At 50.4% G+C, this 18,112-nt stretch overlaps 1 protein-coding gene across 2 annotated transcripts; it reads left to right on the forward strand.

Annotated features, from left to right (window-relative positions):
• The first annotated feature begins 3,284 nt into the window (after positions 1-3,284).
• TNFAIP8L1 (TNF alpha induced protein 8 like 1) lies at positions 3,285-14,586 on the forward strand. 2 transcript variants are annotated; one of them, XM_081134173.1, is made up of 2 exons: positions 3,285-3,390; positions 12,092-14,586. In XM_081134173.1, exon 2 carries the CDS (start codon positions 12,097-12,099, stop codon positions 12,655-12,657), a length of 561 nt encoding a protein of 186 aa, XP_080990299.1. In that variant the 5' UTR covers positions 3,285-3,390; positions 12,092-12,096; the 3' UTR covers positions 12,658-14,586. The 2 variants fall into 2 exon arrangements, with proteins under 2 accessions (XP_080990299.1, XP_080990300.1); XM_081134174.1 differs by having other exon boundaries at positions 3,322-3,390; positions 12,088-14,586.
• Positions 14,587-18,112: the final 3,526 nt, after the last annotated feature.

Here is an 18,112-nt window from a genome sequence, read left to right on the forward strand (position 1 = left end):
CTGTTCTTCACTAGGCTCAGGAGCCCCCCAGTTCCTTGGCCACCTGGGGCAACTCCAAGGATGTCCAGTCCAGTCCACTCAGAAGAGCTGTAAACATTACACCCAACTCAGACTGTCCCAGGTTCTCATCCCACCTCTGTCACGACCTGGCTGAGTGGCCTGGGACAGGTCACTTGCTTCTCCTGAGCCTTAATTTTATCATCTGTGAAATGGAACACCACTTGTAGCCCCTGGTAGGTTGCTGTGAGGATTCAGTGAGCTAATTTATGTAAAGTGCTAATAGTGACATAATAGGTGCTTAGTAAACATTAGCTATACTATTATTGCTATTATGACCAGATGTGATGCTGGGCACTTTATAAGAAAAACCAAAACAGTTTTATTAAGACATAATTCATATACCATGCAATTCACCCATCTAAAGCATACAGTTCAGTGTTTTGGTGTGTTACATTACTCATTTCTAAAATTGTGGTAAATAAATAATCACTTTCACTATTTTTAAGTGTACAGTTCAGTGGCATTAAATACATTCATGTTGTTGTGTAATTGTCACCACCATTCATCTCCAGAACTTTCTCATCTTCCCAAACTGAAACTCTGTCCCCATTAAACACTATCCCCCTCCCCCTGGCTCCCACCATCTACCTCCTGTCTCTATGGATCTGGCTCCTCTAGGGACTGCCTGTGAGTGCAAACACACAGTACTTGTCCTTTTGTGTCTGACTCATTTCACTCAGTATAAGGTCCTCGAGGTTCATTCATGTTGTAGCAGGTGTCACGATTTTCTTTCCTCTTAAGGCTGAATAATAATATCCCATTGTCTGGATGGGCACGTTGTGTTGGGCCATCTGTTGATGGACATGAGTTGCTTCCACCTTTTGACTGTTGTGAATAACACTGCTATGAAACTTTTTTTTGAGTCCCTGCTTTCAACTTCATTTGGTAGATACCTAGGAGTGGAATTGCTCAGTCATGTGGTAATTCTATGAATTAATTTAAGAAACTGCCGAACTTTTCTTTTTATTGGAGAGAGAGAAGGGAGAGGGAAAGAGAGAGAGAAATATCCATGAGAGAGAAACATAGATCTCCGCCTCCTTCGAGCCCCCTACTAGGAATTGAGCCTCCAAACCGGGCATGTGCCCTGACCAGGAATTGAACCAGTGACCTCTTGGTGCATGGGATGACGCCCAACCACTGAGCCACATTGGCCGGGCAAGGAACCACCCAACTTTTCCACAGCAGCTGTACCGTTTTATATTCCCACCACCACCATCAATATTGAAAGGTTCTAATTTCTTCATATCTTTGTGAGCATTTTTAAAAAAATTCTCACCTGAGGATATGTTTACTGATTTGAGAGAGGAACAGGGAAGAGAGAGAGAGAGAGACATAGATGTGAGAGAGAAACATCAATCAGCTGCCTCCCTTACCCAACCTGCCCGGGGAATCAAACCCGCAGCCTAGGGATGTGCCCTGACTTGGGACCCCAACCTGCATTTTTTATTCGTTATCTTATTTGTGTACCTGTAGGCTTTATTATTCTATGTCACAGGTGTGGAAAACTGAGGCTCAGAGAGATGAACACATGTGGGCAGATACTGACAAAACTGGGATTGAACCCACCTGGGTGACACTCCACACCTGCCCATGCCCATGCCGCATTCATTGAAACAACCTGCTGTGGTTTGATGAGGTGCTAAAAACAGCTCCCTCTGCCTCTGTGACGCCCATTAGCTGCTCTGATCCAAAGAAGGGGTCTCCATAATTTGGGGCTTGGAGAAATGAAAAGATGGATTTAGGTCTCAACCAGGGGCCAATATGACACCCCGGAACACTTGGCAATGACTGGAGACATTTTTGGGTGTCACAGCTTGGGGGGGCTACCTTGGCGTTGAGTGGGTGGAAGCCAGGGATGCTGCTCAACATTCCACAGTGCACAGGATGGCCTCCCGCCCTCACAAGCGGGAATTACCATCTCGAATGTCAAGAGCGCTGAGGATGATAAGGCCTGGACTAGAGAGAGATAGTAGGACCTAACCATGGGTGCTACTCCTTTTTTTAAAGGAAAGAAAGCATTTTATTATTATTTTAATCCTCACTAGAGGATATTTTTTTCCATTGCTTTTGGGGGCGGGGGAGGGAGATGTGAGAGAGACACACTGGTTGGTTGCCTTCCTGCTTGCTAGGGGATTGAGCCTGCAACTGAGGTCCGTGCCCTTGGTCAGAATGGAACCCAGCACCCTTCAGTCCACAGTCCGGCACTCTAACCACTGAGCCAAACTGGCTAGGGCAGGAGCCCTCGGTTTTGGATCATGTCTCTGCCACTTGTGCCTACATGTCCTCAAGCAATTCACTCCCCCTCTCTGGGCCTCAGTTTCCCCCTCTAAAATAGGATAAAGAGACATTTAATTTATTTGGGCCTCATGAGGTCTGTGCCAGAATTGTGTCCCTCCCACTGTGCAGGACAGGACCAGGCACTTCCCAAGCATTTGCCTGCTTTGGCCTCCCCTGGCTCTAGCTGTAGCTGGGACCCTGGGTTGGGGCTGCAGAGAGGAAACCGGAGCAGCAGGGGAGCTGGGAGCCGCTCCAGGGCCCAGTTCCCAGGACTCACAGCTGCATCCTCTGGGGGCCCAGCTGGCCCCGCCGCCCCACCCGCTGGAGGCTGGAGGCTCATTCCCACGGAAACTGAGGCTGGATCTGGGAGTCCCCTGGTGGGGTCTCCAGGGCCCGTCTGCCCAGCGACTGCCTCAGACCTCACCTTGAGAATCTATGAGCAACCCTGGGGCAGACTCAGCCCGCCTGGGGGTACTCGCATCTGCATTTTTTAGGGGCGCCCAGGTGATTCTGACATAAAGGGTTCCTGGTCGTACTTTTAAGAAACAAGCTTCTACCCAAATTTCTATTACCCAGATCGGAAAACTGAGTCCCACAGGGAGGAAGGGACCTGTTCAGGACTGCACGGTTGGTCTGTTTTCTTTTTGAAGAAAAACAGGGTCCCTGTTTCTGACTCTGCCCCCTTCCTCCCCTTTCTTCGGAAGCGCGGGGGTCCGCGGCGCCCCCAGCATCCGGCCCCTTTCGCGATTCGGGAGGAATCCCCAGAGCCGCCTGGCCCCGCCCCCGGACCTGATCCTATTGGCTTCTTCGTACACCGCCCGCACTGCCATTGGCTGAGCCCATACCTTTGGCCCATCCCCTCCAATCCGGCCTCTACACTCCTTCCAGTGGGCGGGGCCCGGGCGAGGGGCGGGGCGAGGGGCGGGCGGGCAGAGCTTTCCGCCCCGCCGGGCTTGGTTATCGGGCGCGAGTTCCGCCGCGGGCTCGTCGGCCCCTCGGAGGCGGCGGGACGGGATCCCGGCGGTCGGACCCACGGCGCGCCCCGAAGAGCAGGTGAGAGAGCGATGCCGGGGCGCCCCCTATCTCGGCGCATTTCGGGGGCCACCCGGCCGCCCTCTGTCTGTCTCTCCTGCCGCCCCATGCCCGTGAAACCCCTCTTCCCCGGCCGCCCGCATTCCTGCCTGAGCTCCCTTTCCCTTTCCCTTTCCCTGCCTCTGACACTCTTTAGCTGTATGGGTTAGAGGAAGGCACAGTGGATCTGAAGTGCCCCAGTGTCATGGAGCGGTGCTCTGGGACCAGAGAGCTCCCCCAGCCCCCGTGGGGACTCCGACGGACTCTGCCTCGTTCACCTGGCGCCAGGTGCTGGGGCCAGGTCCAGGCTGCTGGGAGAGCCAAGGCCAGGCCCACCTACACGGGTCACCTAGGAGCTCCCCAGTGGCCTGAAGCCTTGCCTCAGTTTTGCCAGCTGTGAACTGGGACTGCCACCCACTGAGGTAATTGGCAGGTGAGCTGACCCAGATCTGCCGGCTCCACTACCTCTATCCTGGGGGCCCCCCTGGAGGAGGGGCAGCCCCAGGTGTAAACAGGCCTCCATGGTTACCTCCTGAGTATGTCTGAGCCCAGCTGAAAGAGGTGAAGACCCTGAGAGGCTGCAGATGGGTGAAGGCAGCTCAGTAAGTGGATAGGAAGTTCAGATCTTGGAATGTGACAAACCTGGGTTCCCGCTCTGCCTCTCGCCATGGTACCTTGAACAGATGACTTGATTCTCCCAGCTTCAGTTTCCTGTCTGTATAATGGGAGGAACATAACTCTGTAGGGGTAAGTGCTGCTTCCAGGATTAAATGCAGGGCTGTGGGTCCTGCATCTTTCCTGGCCCTCATATCCTCCCACTTTCCCTCTCGCTAATTCTGTTCCAGCCACACCAGCCTCTACATTCACACACCAGGCATGGTCTTGCCTCAGGGCCTTTGCATAAGCTGTTTCTTCCACCACCATGCCAGGTCCACAATGTCAACTTTAAAACATAACAAGTTGCCTAAATAGGCTGGGCCAAAGGACTGCCAGGCAAGAGCTGGGCAGCTGGGAGGGGTGAAGGAGGGGCTGGCCCAGGACGCTGTGCCTATGGAAACCATAACAAAGAGCTGTAGCCCCAGCCACACAAACACCTGGGCTGTGTTTCTCCCACTTGGCAGGCCTGGTAACCAGTGGTGGGTGAGTGCCCAGACCCATGGGGGTCTCGAATCCCATTCTGATGGGGAGGAGGGCAGGGGGTTCTCTAAGAGAAGAGATTAGGCAGGTACAGATTGGAGGCCTGGTGGTGTTCCCTCCTGCCCCCTCCTGCTGTGTAGTCTTGAGTGTGTCTGAGCCCCTGAGCCTCAGCTTCCTCTTCTGAGGCCTAGGCAGGTAAGAGGCCTTTTGGTTGCTTGTGGTCTGATGAGGTGGATTTAGGAGGCCTCAGCATCTCTGTCAAATGGGGCCACAAGAGGGTGCTTAGGAAAAACTCCAGGTGCTGGCATGGAAACAGCCTCACTCAGAGGCAGTTGCTGAATAATAACTCATTCCAGGTGTTGTACACAGAGAGATGGGAACCTAGAGGTGGCAGGACTAGGTCCAGTTCCACAACGTGCACACCTTCTTTGGGATCCCCCTATACCCCTCCATGAGACGACCTCCCCTGGAATCCCACCCTCCTGAGCTTTCACGGAGGGGCCACAGACTGAGTCCTTGAGATCTTCTAAGGCCCTGTCCTGCAGGCCTCAGTTTCCCCTTATGTTCAGTGGTGTGGTGGAGGTTGGGAGCGTCCACCTGGGGGAGCCTCCCTCCAGAGGGGCTGGTGCTGTGCTACTGCGTAACCTTGAAATAACTATCTGTCTCTGAGTCTTAAGTTTTCGTGGCTGAACAGTGGGGCCCATGAAAGATCTCTGTGACCCTGAGAGGTCATTTACTCAACAAACAGGTTTTGAGCACCTACTGTGAGCCAAGTTTGGGGGTTAAAAGAGATGTGCTTTCAGCCAGAAAAATCATTACACTTAGTTGTAACTGCATGAAGATAATGGAGAGTCAGATGGATGGGAAAGTTAATTTAAATGGGGGTTCTGAGAGGGCCTCCTGAGTAGGTGACTTTTGATCTAAGCCATGAATGACAAGAAAGAAACAGCTATGGGAGACCCCAGAGGGGGAGGGCATTCCAGGCAGAGGGCACAGACTGAGCTGTAGCCTAGGCAGGACTTTTCCTGGTGTTGGGGCTGAGTGAGCAGGGGGGAGGGGAGGAGGTGGTGAGGGCAGGGAGGGGACCAGGGAGATAGCCTGGAGGGACCTGAGCTCAGGGGAGATGGGACCTGACTCAGGTGTTCATGGGCGCCCTCTGGTGGCTGCTGTGGGGAGGACAGCATGAGATCCTAGGGGACCAGGGCTTAGGCCTTGAGTAGGTGAGAACTGTGTGGAGCCAGGGCTCATTTAGGGGCTGCATCCACATTCTTGCCGTGTGACCCTGAAGCCTCCACTTGCTGTTAAGCATCTTTTGCTCAGCCTGAGCCCCAGCCTTCCTGTACTTCCTGCATAGGTTTTGGCGATGATCTCCCAACATTCATGTCTGGCCCAAAACTCTTTCTTCATTGGAAATCTGACCACAGTTGAAAGTGTCCTGGCTCCCACTGCAGCCTGGCAGGTGGCCATACCCTGCCTGTCCTTGGGGTGGCCCCCCAAGGGCTCTGGGAAACCCAGTTTGATAACCACTGGTGTCTCCCCAACCTCAGGCAAGCAGAGTCCCCTCTCCCTTTGGCCATATCTAAAATGGGCACTGAGCAATCTTGAGTGGTTAATAAAGGGCTCAGTGTAGTGGGTGCCTGATGTTGTATGGGAACAAGGACTGTGAGGTCATTTGCCACAATGGGCAGAAGCTGGGGGCCCCTGAGGCCATCCTGGGCCTTTGCAGCCAGGACGGAGAGAGGAGAGGAGTGGCTGTCTTAGACCTGTTGAGTAGGTCCATCAATTATTGACACCCTTTGTGTGGAGCATGAAGAATTCATGTGGTGGGGGCAGGCTGCTCGTGGGCCAGTGGCATGCTGGAGCTGTCTCAACCCAGCTCACGAGAGCCACTTACTGTATTTTCAGGAATTTTGCCACTTTTGTAATTATTAAAAATGACAAACTATGAACTTACAGTTAAATATATATATTTGAAACAAAGGTATGGAATAATATTCAGCCATAAAAAGGAGCGAGGCCCTGACACTCGCTACAACATGGATGAACCTTGAAAAAATGCTCAGTGAGAGAAGCCAGACACAAAAGGCCTTGCAGTGTGTGATTCCAGTTATGTGAAATGTCCAGAACAGGCAAATCCAGAGCCAAAAAGTAGATCTGTGGTTGTCTGGGGCTAGAAGAGGGAAATGGAGAGTGATTCCCAGGAATAGTGGGAGTTGGAGTGTCCAAAATGGGAAAGGGGACAAAGGTAGGAGTCCAAAACATGAAATGGGGTTGGCAGAGGGCAGAAGTCCAAAGTGTGGGCTCCAGTGTTCTGGAGAAGAATACAAGGGGGAGGAGCTGACAGAGCCACTAGGTGTCTGGACACCCACTTCACAGATGGGAAAGCTGTCCCTAGGGGCATGGGGCTTGTCTGGAGCCACTGTAGGAGGATATGGACAGTGGCCTTTGAGGGGTTGTGAATGGGCCTGTGGCCTTCTTGCTGTTCCTCTAACACATCAGGCATGATCCTGCCCCAGGGCCTTTGTACAGGCTGTTCCCTCTGCCTGGCTCAACCTTCCCCCAGACTTTGTCCTTTCAGTCCCAGCTCCAGGGGATCCACCTCGGAAAGACCTTCCCAACCTCCCCAGCCCAAGTCATGTGCCTGTTCCTGGCTGTCACTCCCCTCCCTCCCCCCATGGCCCTTATCTCTCTCTGAAATTATCCTGTTTATTTCCAAGTTCATTGGTTTCTGGGACCTCCTTCTAGTGTGGGCAACATCTCTTAGGGAGTTTTTTTGGAAATTTGGAGGGCTTCTACATTTTTTTTTTTCTTCTTTTTCTTTTTGCTTCTGATAAATAGCCGGATGTTCTGGCATTTGGGGGTGGGGACCAGAGGTGTCCAGCCATGCTCAGGGCAGCCCTGGGCCTCCACAACTTCCTAATGTCCCACCAAAAACGTAAGCTGATGAATGTGGGGGGTGTTGCACCATTTTAATATTCAGTGAATATTTCTGGGTAAACTGAATGGAGATGGAACTCTTTTTTGATAGGCATTTATAGCTATATGTTCACCATAAGGGCAAACCTCTGATAGATTCGCTACATCCTCAAGTGCAGTGAGCTTGAGCTTTTAAGGAGGGAAATTATTTTTAATCAAACATGTCTCACCCTGGCCTGGTAAGTCAGTTGGTTAGAACATTGTCCCAATACGCCAAGGTTGTGTGTTTGATCCCCAATCAGGGCACATACAGGAATCAACCAATGAATGCATCAATAAGTGGAGCAACAAAGCAATGTCTGTCTTTCTCTCCCCCTCCCTCCCTCCCTCCTCCTCTTCCTCCCTTTCCCTCCATTCCTCCCTCTCCCCCTCTTCCTTTTTCTCTAAAATCTTTTTTTTATTTTTTAAATATATCTTTATTGATTTCAGAGAGAGGAAAGGAGAGGGAGAGAGATAGAAACATCAGTGATGAGAGAGTCATTTATCAAGCCCACAACCGAGCATGTGCCCTGACCGGGAATCGAACCCCGATCGCCTGGATCCTAGGTCGACGCTCAACCGCTGAGCCACGCCCGGCCGGGCTAAAATCAATTTAAAAAAACCAAACATGTCTTGAGTACCCACTGAGTGCCTGTCAAGGTGGAAGTGATTCATAAATCTCATCTTGTGGGAGTATTTTATTTTCTGTTTGTATTACAGTGTGGGCCAAATCTTGTTTTTAAAATTTTTAAATTCATTTAACATAAAAATGAGGTATAAAATATATATATAAGGGGCACAGAGGTATCAATATATGCAGTTAATATTGATAGTAAGTGTTCTGCTTGATGAGATATACACTCACCATTTTAAAGTATTCAAATTCCAGAACATCCCACCACCCCAAAAAGCCCTGTCCCCATCAGCAGCCCCTCCGCACCCCCTCCCCCAGCCCCTAGCAACCTGCTTCCTGTGTGTGGCTGTGCCTGGCCCGGACGTTTCACATAACTGGAATCACACTGTGTGGCCTTTTGGTCTGGCTGCTCTCACTGAGAGTCGTGTTTGCAGGTGCCCCCGCACTGTAGCTTCAGCGCTTCCCTCCTTTTCCTGGCTGAGTAATATTCCAGTGTGTGGACCACACTTTATTCATTTGCTGACGGCCATTGCGGTTGTTTCCACTTTTTGGCCACATGAATTGTGCTGCTATGAACAAGTGTGTACCCGTTTTTGTGTGGACATGTGTTTGCAATTCTTTCGGGCAGGTGTTCGTGAGTGGAGTGTCTGGGTCATGTGGTAACTGTGCGTGTTCGAGGAATTGCCAAACCCGTTTTCCACAGCGGCTGCCCCAGTTTCCACTGTCCATGCCATCCATGGGGGGGGGCTCCCGTTTCTCCACATCCTCGCCAGCCCTGGATACTGTCCCCCGTCTTTGTTGTGGTTCATCCTCACCTGAGGATATTTTTTCCCATCGATTTTTGGAGAGAGTGGAAGGGAGGGAGGGGAGAGCACATCCGATGTGAGAGCGGCACATGGACTGGTTGCCTCCCACAGGGGCCCCGACCACACCCAGGTGTGCCCTTGGCCGGAATCAGACCTGCTGCCCTCTGGGGTGCAGGCCGACGCTCCGACCGCTGAGCCGCACCGGCCAGGACAATACTGTCCGTCTTTCTGATAAGAGCCATCCTGGTGGGGGTGAGGTGATATATCATGATTTTGACTTGCGTCTCATTAGTGGTCAGTGACATGGACCATCTTTTCAGCTGCTTATCGGCCATTTGTATATCTTTTTTGGAGAAATGTTAGATATTCTTTTATTTAAATATAATTCACATACCGTAAAATTCACCTTTTAAAGTGTACGCTTCGCTGGTTTTTAGTGTATTCAGAGATGTGCAGCCATCTAACTCAATGATGTTTTATATTCGTATGGCCCCAGATTAAATAGAACATGAGACATTCCGGACGCCATCCCCAGTCCCCTCAGATGGCAGCCTTTATCGCCATCTATTAATTTTACTTTTAAACTGGTGGGTAGAGGTAGATGATAGTTCCTGCGGATTCCATTTCGGGGTAGTACTGGAGCACCCAAATTATTTTGTAATAAGGAATTGGCATGGGGTCTAGAGGGTAGGGATCCCCTGGAGAGCAGGAACCGGATCTCCTTTGGTGTTTGGTTTATTCCCAGTGCCTAGTACACAGTTTGTGCTCCATAAATGCTCATTGAGCGACTGAATGTCCTGGCAGTCTCTCAAGCTTTAGTGGGCTTTTTTTGGCTTATAACAATAGTGGGGTGCTGGCATTTGTTGGGCAGGGGCCAGGAACATTAGCTCTCTGGGCTGTTCCAGAAGGGCTGGCATGGCGCAGCCTGGCCACCTCCTGGCTGGTCCTCCCTCGGACCTGAGAGCACAGCGGGCAGGAAGGAAGGCCAGGGTTTATTTTGGTCCACAACCTGCTCCCCGGGGAGAGCAGTCTTCTCTGTTTGAATGGGAGCATTTCTGGCAGAACAATGGGTCGTGGAGGAGGGGGGCATGCAGCTGGCTGCCCAGGTGTTGCGGATCTGGGGACTGGCCGGAGGGACTAGGAGTGTGGAGGCCGGGGAGGGAGGCTGCAGCTGCCTCCACTCCCACCCCTTTTCCTTCTGGGTTTGGGGACCGGGGTGCTGCTCGGGGTCCAGGTCCTTTCTAAAGACTGTAAATAGGCCCAACTCTCCTCCAAAACGAACACGCCTAACCTTAGGACCTACAGGTGGGAAGGCCAGAGAGGGGCAGAGTGCTGCCTGGGCTCACACAGCAACCAAAATAGGCAGAAGGAACTGGGCTTCAGGGCCCTTGGGGTCCAGAGGCCTGGGCCTCATCCCTGGACTCAGAGAAAGTTTCTCTCTGAACTTCAATGTGCCCATCTGTAAACTGGGGAGATTAGACCTTGGGAGTGCCCTCTGATTTCCAATGTTTGCAGACATCCTTTCCCTTATGCATTCAACAAACACGGGCCACCTGCTGCGTACCAGGCCCTGGGTTGGCCACTGGAGACGAGGCGTGAACAAGGGAGAGACAGCCCCTGCATATACCATTGGCCCAGGGAGATGGACATGGAAAGCAAGGTGCTTGGGGCCACAATGGACGACACCCAGGGCACTGTGGAAGCCTAGAGGCACCTGGCCCAGCCTGGGACATCTGGGAAGGCTTCCAGGAGTAGGCGACAGTGATGCTGAGACTTTAAGGATGAGCAGGAGTTTATAGGATGAGTAATGGTTGGAGGGATTCAGGTAAAGGGAATGGAATAGAATGTTCTAGAGAAACTGGTAGAAGGGCATCTGGGAGGCATAGGCACTTGTGCCAAGTGGCAAGCCTGATGCTGCTGCTGCTCACAGAGGCCTTCACATCCAGGTTTGCTGGATGGCTTAGAGCTTGAATGGCAGAATCCCAGGCAGTGGTCCAGCCTCTTGCCCAGGGGACAGCCACAGCCTGGTGGGCATTGGGGTTGGCCATGAGCTTCTGCCCCAGGGCAGAGTTAGTTCTGATCTTTCCCATTTTGTAAATGGGGAAACTGAGGCACAGGCAGTTATGTTTCTTGACCTAGTGGTCAGAGCCAGGAGCAGGCCCTGAACGTTGGGGCTAGTTTTGTCATGGGGGACAGCTCCTGACGTTCCAAGACTCAGGGTGACTTGCAGGTGTCAGCTGGGAAAGGCAGACGTGCGAGGCGTTGGGGGAACACTGCGTCCCTATGTGGCCTTGGAGAAGTGGCTCAGCCCATGTTTTCTTTTGCAAAAGGCAACGTGCGCAATACCTGGTGGAAATGACAAAACGGGCACATGCTGCCAGCTCAGGGCCTGCCATAGGGTGCTGAGTCAATGGTACCCCAGCTCTGGCTCCAGCCTGTGTAGCCCTGAGGTCCAGTGACTGGTGTGGGGGGCAGGGAAGGCTGCCCCCATAATCCTGTGCCCGCCCTAACCTCTAAGAGGACGGCTGAAGGTTGGGACTTCTCCCAGGGTCTGAGCTCCCACAAAGACGGGCTTTGTAGGAGCCCCTGGGTGTGAGTGGGCGCCCACATGACATTCCTGGTCTGGCCAGCCTGGGGCCAGGGTAGGGGTGGATTTTGACCAGGGCCTGGAGCAGCGGGTGAGGGCTGGGGGTGGGTCTCGGGCTCCTCTCACTCATTCAGCAGATGTTTCTAGAGTCTCTAAGGACACAGCAGGTAAGGAATCAGGCCCATTGCCTCCGCTGTGGCCTGGGGTGAGGCAGACCAGTGGGGAAGCAAACCAGGGGCAGTGGAGCGGAGCAGTGAGGGGGATGCCTGGGGAGCTCTGTGGCCCAGAGGAAGTACCTCACCATCAGTTTGACTGTTCAGGGATGGCTTTCTGGAGGAGGTGGTATCTAGGCTGAGCTGAGGAATGAATCTGTGAGGGGAAGAGGCAGGTGCTGAGGGGCCAGGGCATTGGGGGATGTACAGAAGGCCACCAGGAAACTTGGGGGGAAGTACAGGAGTTCACCAGGGAAGACAGTGGGAGCAAACAAAAGTGGCCTTCCCAGGCAAGCCCCTTGTGTCCCAGGCGCGGTGGGAACTGATGCTGGGTCTGTCTTTCCGGAGGCAGGGCGGATGGACACCTTTAGCACCAAGAGCCTGGCCCTGCAGGCCCAGAAGAAGCTCCTGAGCAAGGTGGCGTCCAAGGCGACAGTGGCTGTGTTCATTGATGACACGAGCAGCGAGGTGCTAGATGAACTGTACCGCGCCACCAAGGAGTTCACCCGCAGCCGCAAGGAGGCCCAGAAGGTGCTCAAGAACCTGATCAAGGTGGCAGTGAAGCTGGGCGTCCTGCTCCGCAGCGGGCAGCTGGGCGGCGAGGAGCTGGGGCTCCTGCAGCGCTTCCGCCAGCGGGCGCGCCGCCTGGCCATGACGGCCGTCAGCTTCCACCAGGTGGCCTTCACCTTCGACAGGCGTGTGCTGGCCACCGCCCTCCTCGAGTGCCGGGACCTGCTGCACCAGGCCGTGGGCCCGCACCTCACCGCCAAGTCCCATGGCCGCATCAACCATGTCTTCGGCCACTTTGCCAACTGTGACTTCCTGGCCGCGCTCTACGGCCCCGCCGAGCCCTACTGCTCGCACCTGCGCCGCATCTGCGAGGGGCTCACCCGCATGCTGGATGAGGACAGCATATGACCCGTCCCCGGGCTTCCTGCTGGGGTTGGGGATTTGTGGGCTTATTATTTTTTTATGACCTCTTTCATCCCCAGTCTGATTCTAGCCAAACTCCCCAGACAGATGACTCGTCCCCTTTCAGAGGTTGCTGAACAGTTTAGAGCAGCAGTTTTATGGACCCATGTCACCCCTCCCACCTCATCCCTCGGGGAGAGGAATTCAGCGTGGAAACTGGCACAGCCTGCGAGGCCAGGGGCCTCCCCACGCACCTCGAGATGGCTCCCTGCTTTGATCCACCTGTCCTGAACTGCGATAACTGGATGGCACCCCTCAAATCACTGGATGTCATCTGAAAGCTGGTGCTGCCCACTTAATGTTGTAACCTGGGCTTTTAAATTCCTTCAGAAAGGAGTCATACTGAACTGGAAGAAAGTTTTGGGGTGAGCAGTGTTTCCCCCAATTCCTTTGTTGAAATCCTAACCCCCCAGGACTTCCGAATGTGACCCAAATTTGGAAGTATCTCATTGCTGACATAATTAGTTCAGATGAGATCACAGTGGAGCACGGTGGGCCCCTAACCCAATATGACCAGGGTACGTCTAAATGGGAGAAATTTGAACACAGAAAAGAATGCCATGTGAGATGGAGGAAGAAACTGGAAGGATGTGCTACAAACCAAGGAACATCAAGGACTGCCAGCAAACCGCAGCAGCTGGGAGAGAGGCCCGGAACAGCCTTGAGAAGGAACCAGCCTGGCCGAAACCTTGATCTCAGACTTCTGGCCTCCATAACCTAGAGGAAACAAGTCTCTTATTTCAGCCGCCCGCCCCAGGGAATGAATGAGCACAGGGAGCCGTGAAGAGGGTTGCAGTGGGTGCTGGTGTTAGGCGAGGACACCTTAATTTGGTTGGAATCCTAGCTCTGGCTCCCACGTGGGAGGGGACAGAGGACATCCCCTATACAGGGCACCAGGGTAAAGCCATCTGAGATGCATGCACATTTTTCAATGATCATTTTATGTTTGAAAACAAACACACGTTTTTCAGATATCAGAAAGCAAAGATCAACAAATCTTGGCTTTAGGGACACCCAAAAGATACAGTGATTCTCAGCTCAGGGCATGGATGGATATGTGGGGTGTGGGAGTGTATTTGCAAATTTTGTCAGAAGAGGGCATGGATTACAAAACAGGGCTACAGGTCTTGCCATGTCAGGGTTGGGAAAGTTATTCTGGGTGCTCAAGGGAGAGGGGGAACGATGTCCCATGATTGTTTTACAGAACAGTCTAGTCTGTCTGTAGCAAAGGTTGCAAACAGGAAGCCTGCAGGCCTTATTCAGCACAAAGATGGGTTTGCTTGCTCCCATCCTGTGTTAGAGCCATCTGGAATCAGTTGACAACATTTAAAACTGGGGAACTGCATGTGCCAATTTAGATTTGGAGTTTCTCTCAAAAACCCAGCTAAGCCTGCATTTCCTGCTGGTAAAGCTACATAGAGGTTGCCCCTCTGCTTTGCCACAGTTCCCACCACTCCCTTTTGCCTCTCCCTGGCCAGCTGTGCTGGCTGGTAAGATTATGATCCCAAATTCAGATCAGTCTTTCTATAATTTGGTTTCTGCTTCCCTGAAGAAGCCAAAGCCTTTCACCTGAGAGCCAGCTGTTCCTACCTCCTACTCCATGGTTCCAAGGCCAACTTTCTCGCTTATCTCTCCAGTCAAGAGATCGATCTTCATATTCAAGAGCAAACGTGCATTTTGAGTATCCTGAGAAGCCCCAGATGAAATCCTTTGCCCTCCACTCTGCTGACTGAATTTATCAATTTGCATAATGCTTGTACGTGGTTCCTTGATGGGCTGTTCTGCCTCTTGACTCTTCATAAATTGGGGATTTAATTTTGAAAAACCAAAGAGCACTACAGAACAATTTAAATAAAAGCACATGTTTTCCACTGACATTATGTGAAACTGGCTTGAATTGCTTGGTGCTGTCTATGAGTTTTCTCTCTTGAGGTTTTTGTCTTTTAAAAAAACCGAATTTAAAAAAATTTTTTCCAGCCCTGGCTGATGTAGCTCAGTTGGTTGGGGCGTCATCCTGTGCAGCTAACGGTTGTGGGTTCGATTCCAGGTCAGGGCACATACCTGGGTTGCGGGTTTGATCCCTGGTTGGGGAGTGTATGGGAGGCAACCAATTGATGTTTCTCACATCGCTGTCCCTCCCTCCTCCCCCCTTCCCCTCCCTCTCTCCCAAATCAATAGCCATGTCCTCGGGTGAGAACTGGAAGGAAAAAAAATCTTAAATTTTTTTTCAATTATAGTTGACATATTAGTTTCAGGTGTACTTCATAGTGGTTAGTCATTTAACTTATAGAGTGATTACTCTGACAAGTCTAGTACTCACCTGGCACCATACACAGTTATTACAATATTATGATTATAGTCCGGCTGGGCGTGGCTCAGTGGTTGAGCGTCAATCTAGGTTCCAGGAGATCGGGGTTCGATTCTCGGTCAGGGCACATGCCCGGGTTGCAGGCTCGATCCCCAGTGAGGAGCGTGCAGGAGGCAGCCGATCATTATGACTCTCATCATTGATGTTTCTAGCTCTCTCTCTCTCTCCCTCTCCTTTCCTCTCTCTGAAATCAATACAGATATATTTAAAACTATATATATATATAAATGACTATATGCTCTATGCTGTATTTTACATCCCTGTGACCACTGTAACTGCCAATATGTATCTCTTAATCCCTTCACGTTTTTCACCTGGCCTCCTAGCCCCTCCCATCTGGCAGCCACCAGTTTTCTGTATCTATGAGGTTTTTAAAAATTTTTTTTTATTTGAGAGAGAGGAAAAGAGAAGGAGAGAGAAAACCGATCGGTTGCCTCCTGCAACCTGGGTATGTGCCCTGACTGGGGATCAAATTGGCAACCTTTTGGTGCATGGGACTATGTTCAACCAAATGAACCACACTGGCCAGGGCCATTTGTTTTTTTCTTTCTACATTTAAGTGAAATCATATAGTATTTTCTTTTTCTGACTTATTCCACTTAGCACAATTCCCTCTAGGTCCATCCATGTTGTAAATGGTAAAACTTCATTCTTTTTTATGGCTGAGTCATATTCCACTGTATATCTATCACGTCTTCATCCACTTGTCTGTCAAAGGACACCTAGGCTGCTTCCATGTCTTGGCTACTGTAAATAATGCTGCAGTGAACATAGGGGTGCATATATCTTTTTAGTGTTTTTTTCTTTGGATAAATACCCAGAAGTGCAATTGCTAGATTGTATGACTGCTCTATTTTTAATCTTGAGGAGCCTCCATACTATTTTCCCTAGTGGCTGCACCAATTTTCAGTCCCATCAACAGTGCATGAGGGTTTCCTTTCTCCACATCCTTGCCAACACTTCTTGTTGATTTATTGATGGCCATTCTGACAGGTGTGAGATGAGATCTCATTGTAGTTTTGATTTACATTTCCCTGATGATTAATGATGGTGAGGATCTTTTCATATATCTGTTGGCCATCCATATGTCCTCTTTGGAGAAATGTCTATTCAGGTCCTCTGCCCATTTTTTAATTGGATTGAGTCTTTTTGTTGTTGTACGAGTTCTAGGTTTATACCATTGTGATTGATGATTTCTATCTTATATTTATTGCAGCCTGTTTTGTGGCCTAACGTTGCCTGTCCTAAAACATGTTCCATGTGCACTTAAAAAGAATGTATATTCTGCTGTTTTGAGGTGAAATGTCCTATGAATATCAATTAAGTCCATCTGATCTAATGTGAGACGTAAGGCCAGTTTCCTCATTGATTTTTCTATCTGGAAGATCTATCCATTGATGACAATGGGCTGTTAAAGTCCCTACAATTATTGTATTACTGTTGATCTCTCTCTTATGTCTGTTAATATTTACTTTATATATTTAGGCGCTCCTGTGTTGGGTGTGTAGATGTTTACAAGTTATGTCCTCTTGTTGGATTGGTCCCTTTATCATGACGAAATGGTCTTGTCTCATTAAAGTCCTTGTTTTAAAGTCTATTTTGTCTAAGTACTGCTAATACTCCAGCTTTTTTTCATTTCCATTTGCTTGAAATATCTTTTCCTATTCCTTTACTAATCTGTTTGGCTCTGATCTAAAGCAGGTCTCTTGTAGGCAGCATATGTAAGGGTCTTGTTTTCTTAACCATTCAACTACCCTATGTCTTTTGATTGGAACATTTAGTACATTTACATTTACATTTACAGTAACTATTGATAGGTACACAGTTATTGCCATTGTATTATTTTCTGATTGTTTTTGTAGTTCTCTGTTCCTTTTTGTTCTCTTGCTCTCTTGTGTTAATGGCTCTCTATAATGTTGTTTGGATTCCTTTCTCTTCATTTCGTGTGTATCTCTTGTAGATTTTTTTTTTTTTAATGTCTTTATTGATTTCAGAGAGAGAAAGGGAGAGGGAGAGATAGAAACATCAATGATGAGACAGTCATTGATCAGCTGCCTCCTGCACTTCCCCTGCTGGGGATGGAGCCCGAAACCCGGGCATGTGCCCTGACCCAGAATCTCGCCGTGATCTCCTGGATCACAGGTCAATGTTCAATGCTGAGCCACACCAAACCGGCTCTCGTAGATTTTTGATCTGTAGTTACCATGTGCTTTATACAAAGCAAGATGTGTTTACAGCAGTCTATTTTAAGTTGATGGTCGCTTAAGTTTGAACAAATTCTAAAATCACTACCATTTTTACTCAACCCTCCACATTTATATTTTTGTCATTATTTCTTACTTTTATGTGTATCCCCTTAAATTATTGTTGTAATTACACCACCTAATCCTACTTTTGTCTTTTAACCTTTGTACTAGCTTTATAATTGGTTGACCCATTGCTTTTACTGTTTGCCTTTGTCAGTGAGATCGTGTGAGGTTTGTGGATTTTGGGGGAAGTCTGCAGTTAGCTGAGGCAGGCTGCTTGTGTGGAAAGGCCACTGGAAGCAGCTCAGGCTGGGTGAGTAAGTTGGGCAGGGTGGAGTCTCAGAATATTACCGGGGTGGGGGGCAGTGTTAGCCAGGTTTATGGAGAACACAGATTCAGTGTCTGCCTGGGCCTGCCAATGAACTGGGGGGAGGGCTCAACAAAGCAGCAAATGGTGTCTGCCAGCACTTCTGTCTCCAGAGTTTCTCCACTCCCTGCAGCCCTTGCCTGAAGTTAATCAATTCAGTTCTCTCCCACACGTCCCTGGTGCCTTCTGAACTGCTACCCCTGCACTGGAGCTTAGTGGGGAAGTTTGTGAGCGACTGAGTCTGTTCTCAAGTCCTTTAAGAGCAGCACCTCCGTTTCTGGCAGCCCTTTGCCTCTCCCCTAGGCAATCCCTGCTGGTTTTCACAGCCAGATGTGAAAATATGATGCCCCCTGCCCCCATGTAAGGCTGGGAACCCTCACTCCTCACGGGGCACCCCTGCAGTTGAGATATCCCTCCCAA

Source organism: Miniopterus schreibersii, assembly GCF_964146895.1.
Source record: "Miniopterus schreibersii genome assembly, chromosome: 4".
In the NCBI taxonomy this organism is placed as follows: Eukaryota; Metazoa; Chordata; class Mammalia; order Chiroptera; family Miniopteridae; genus Miniopterus; species Miniopterus schreibersii.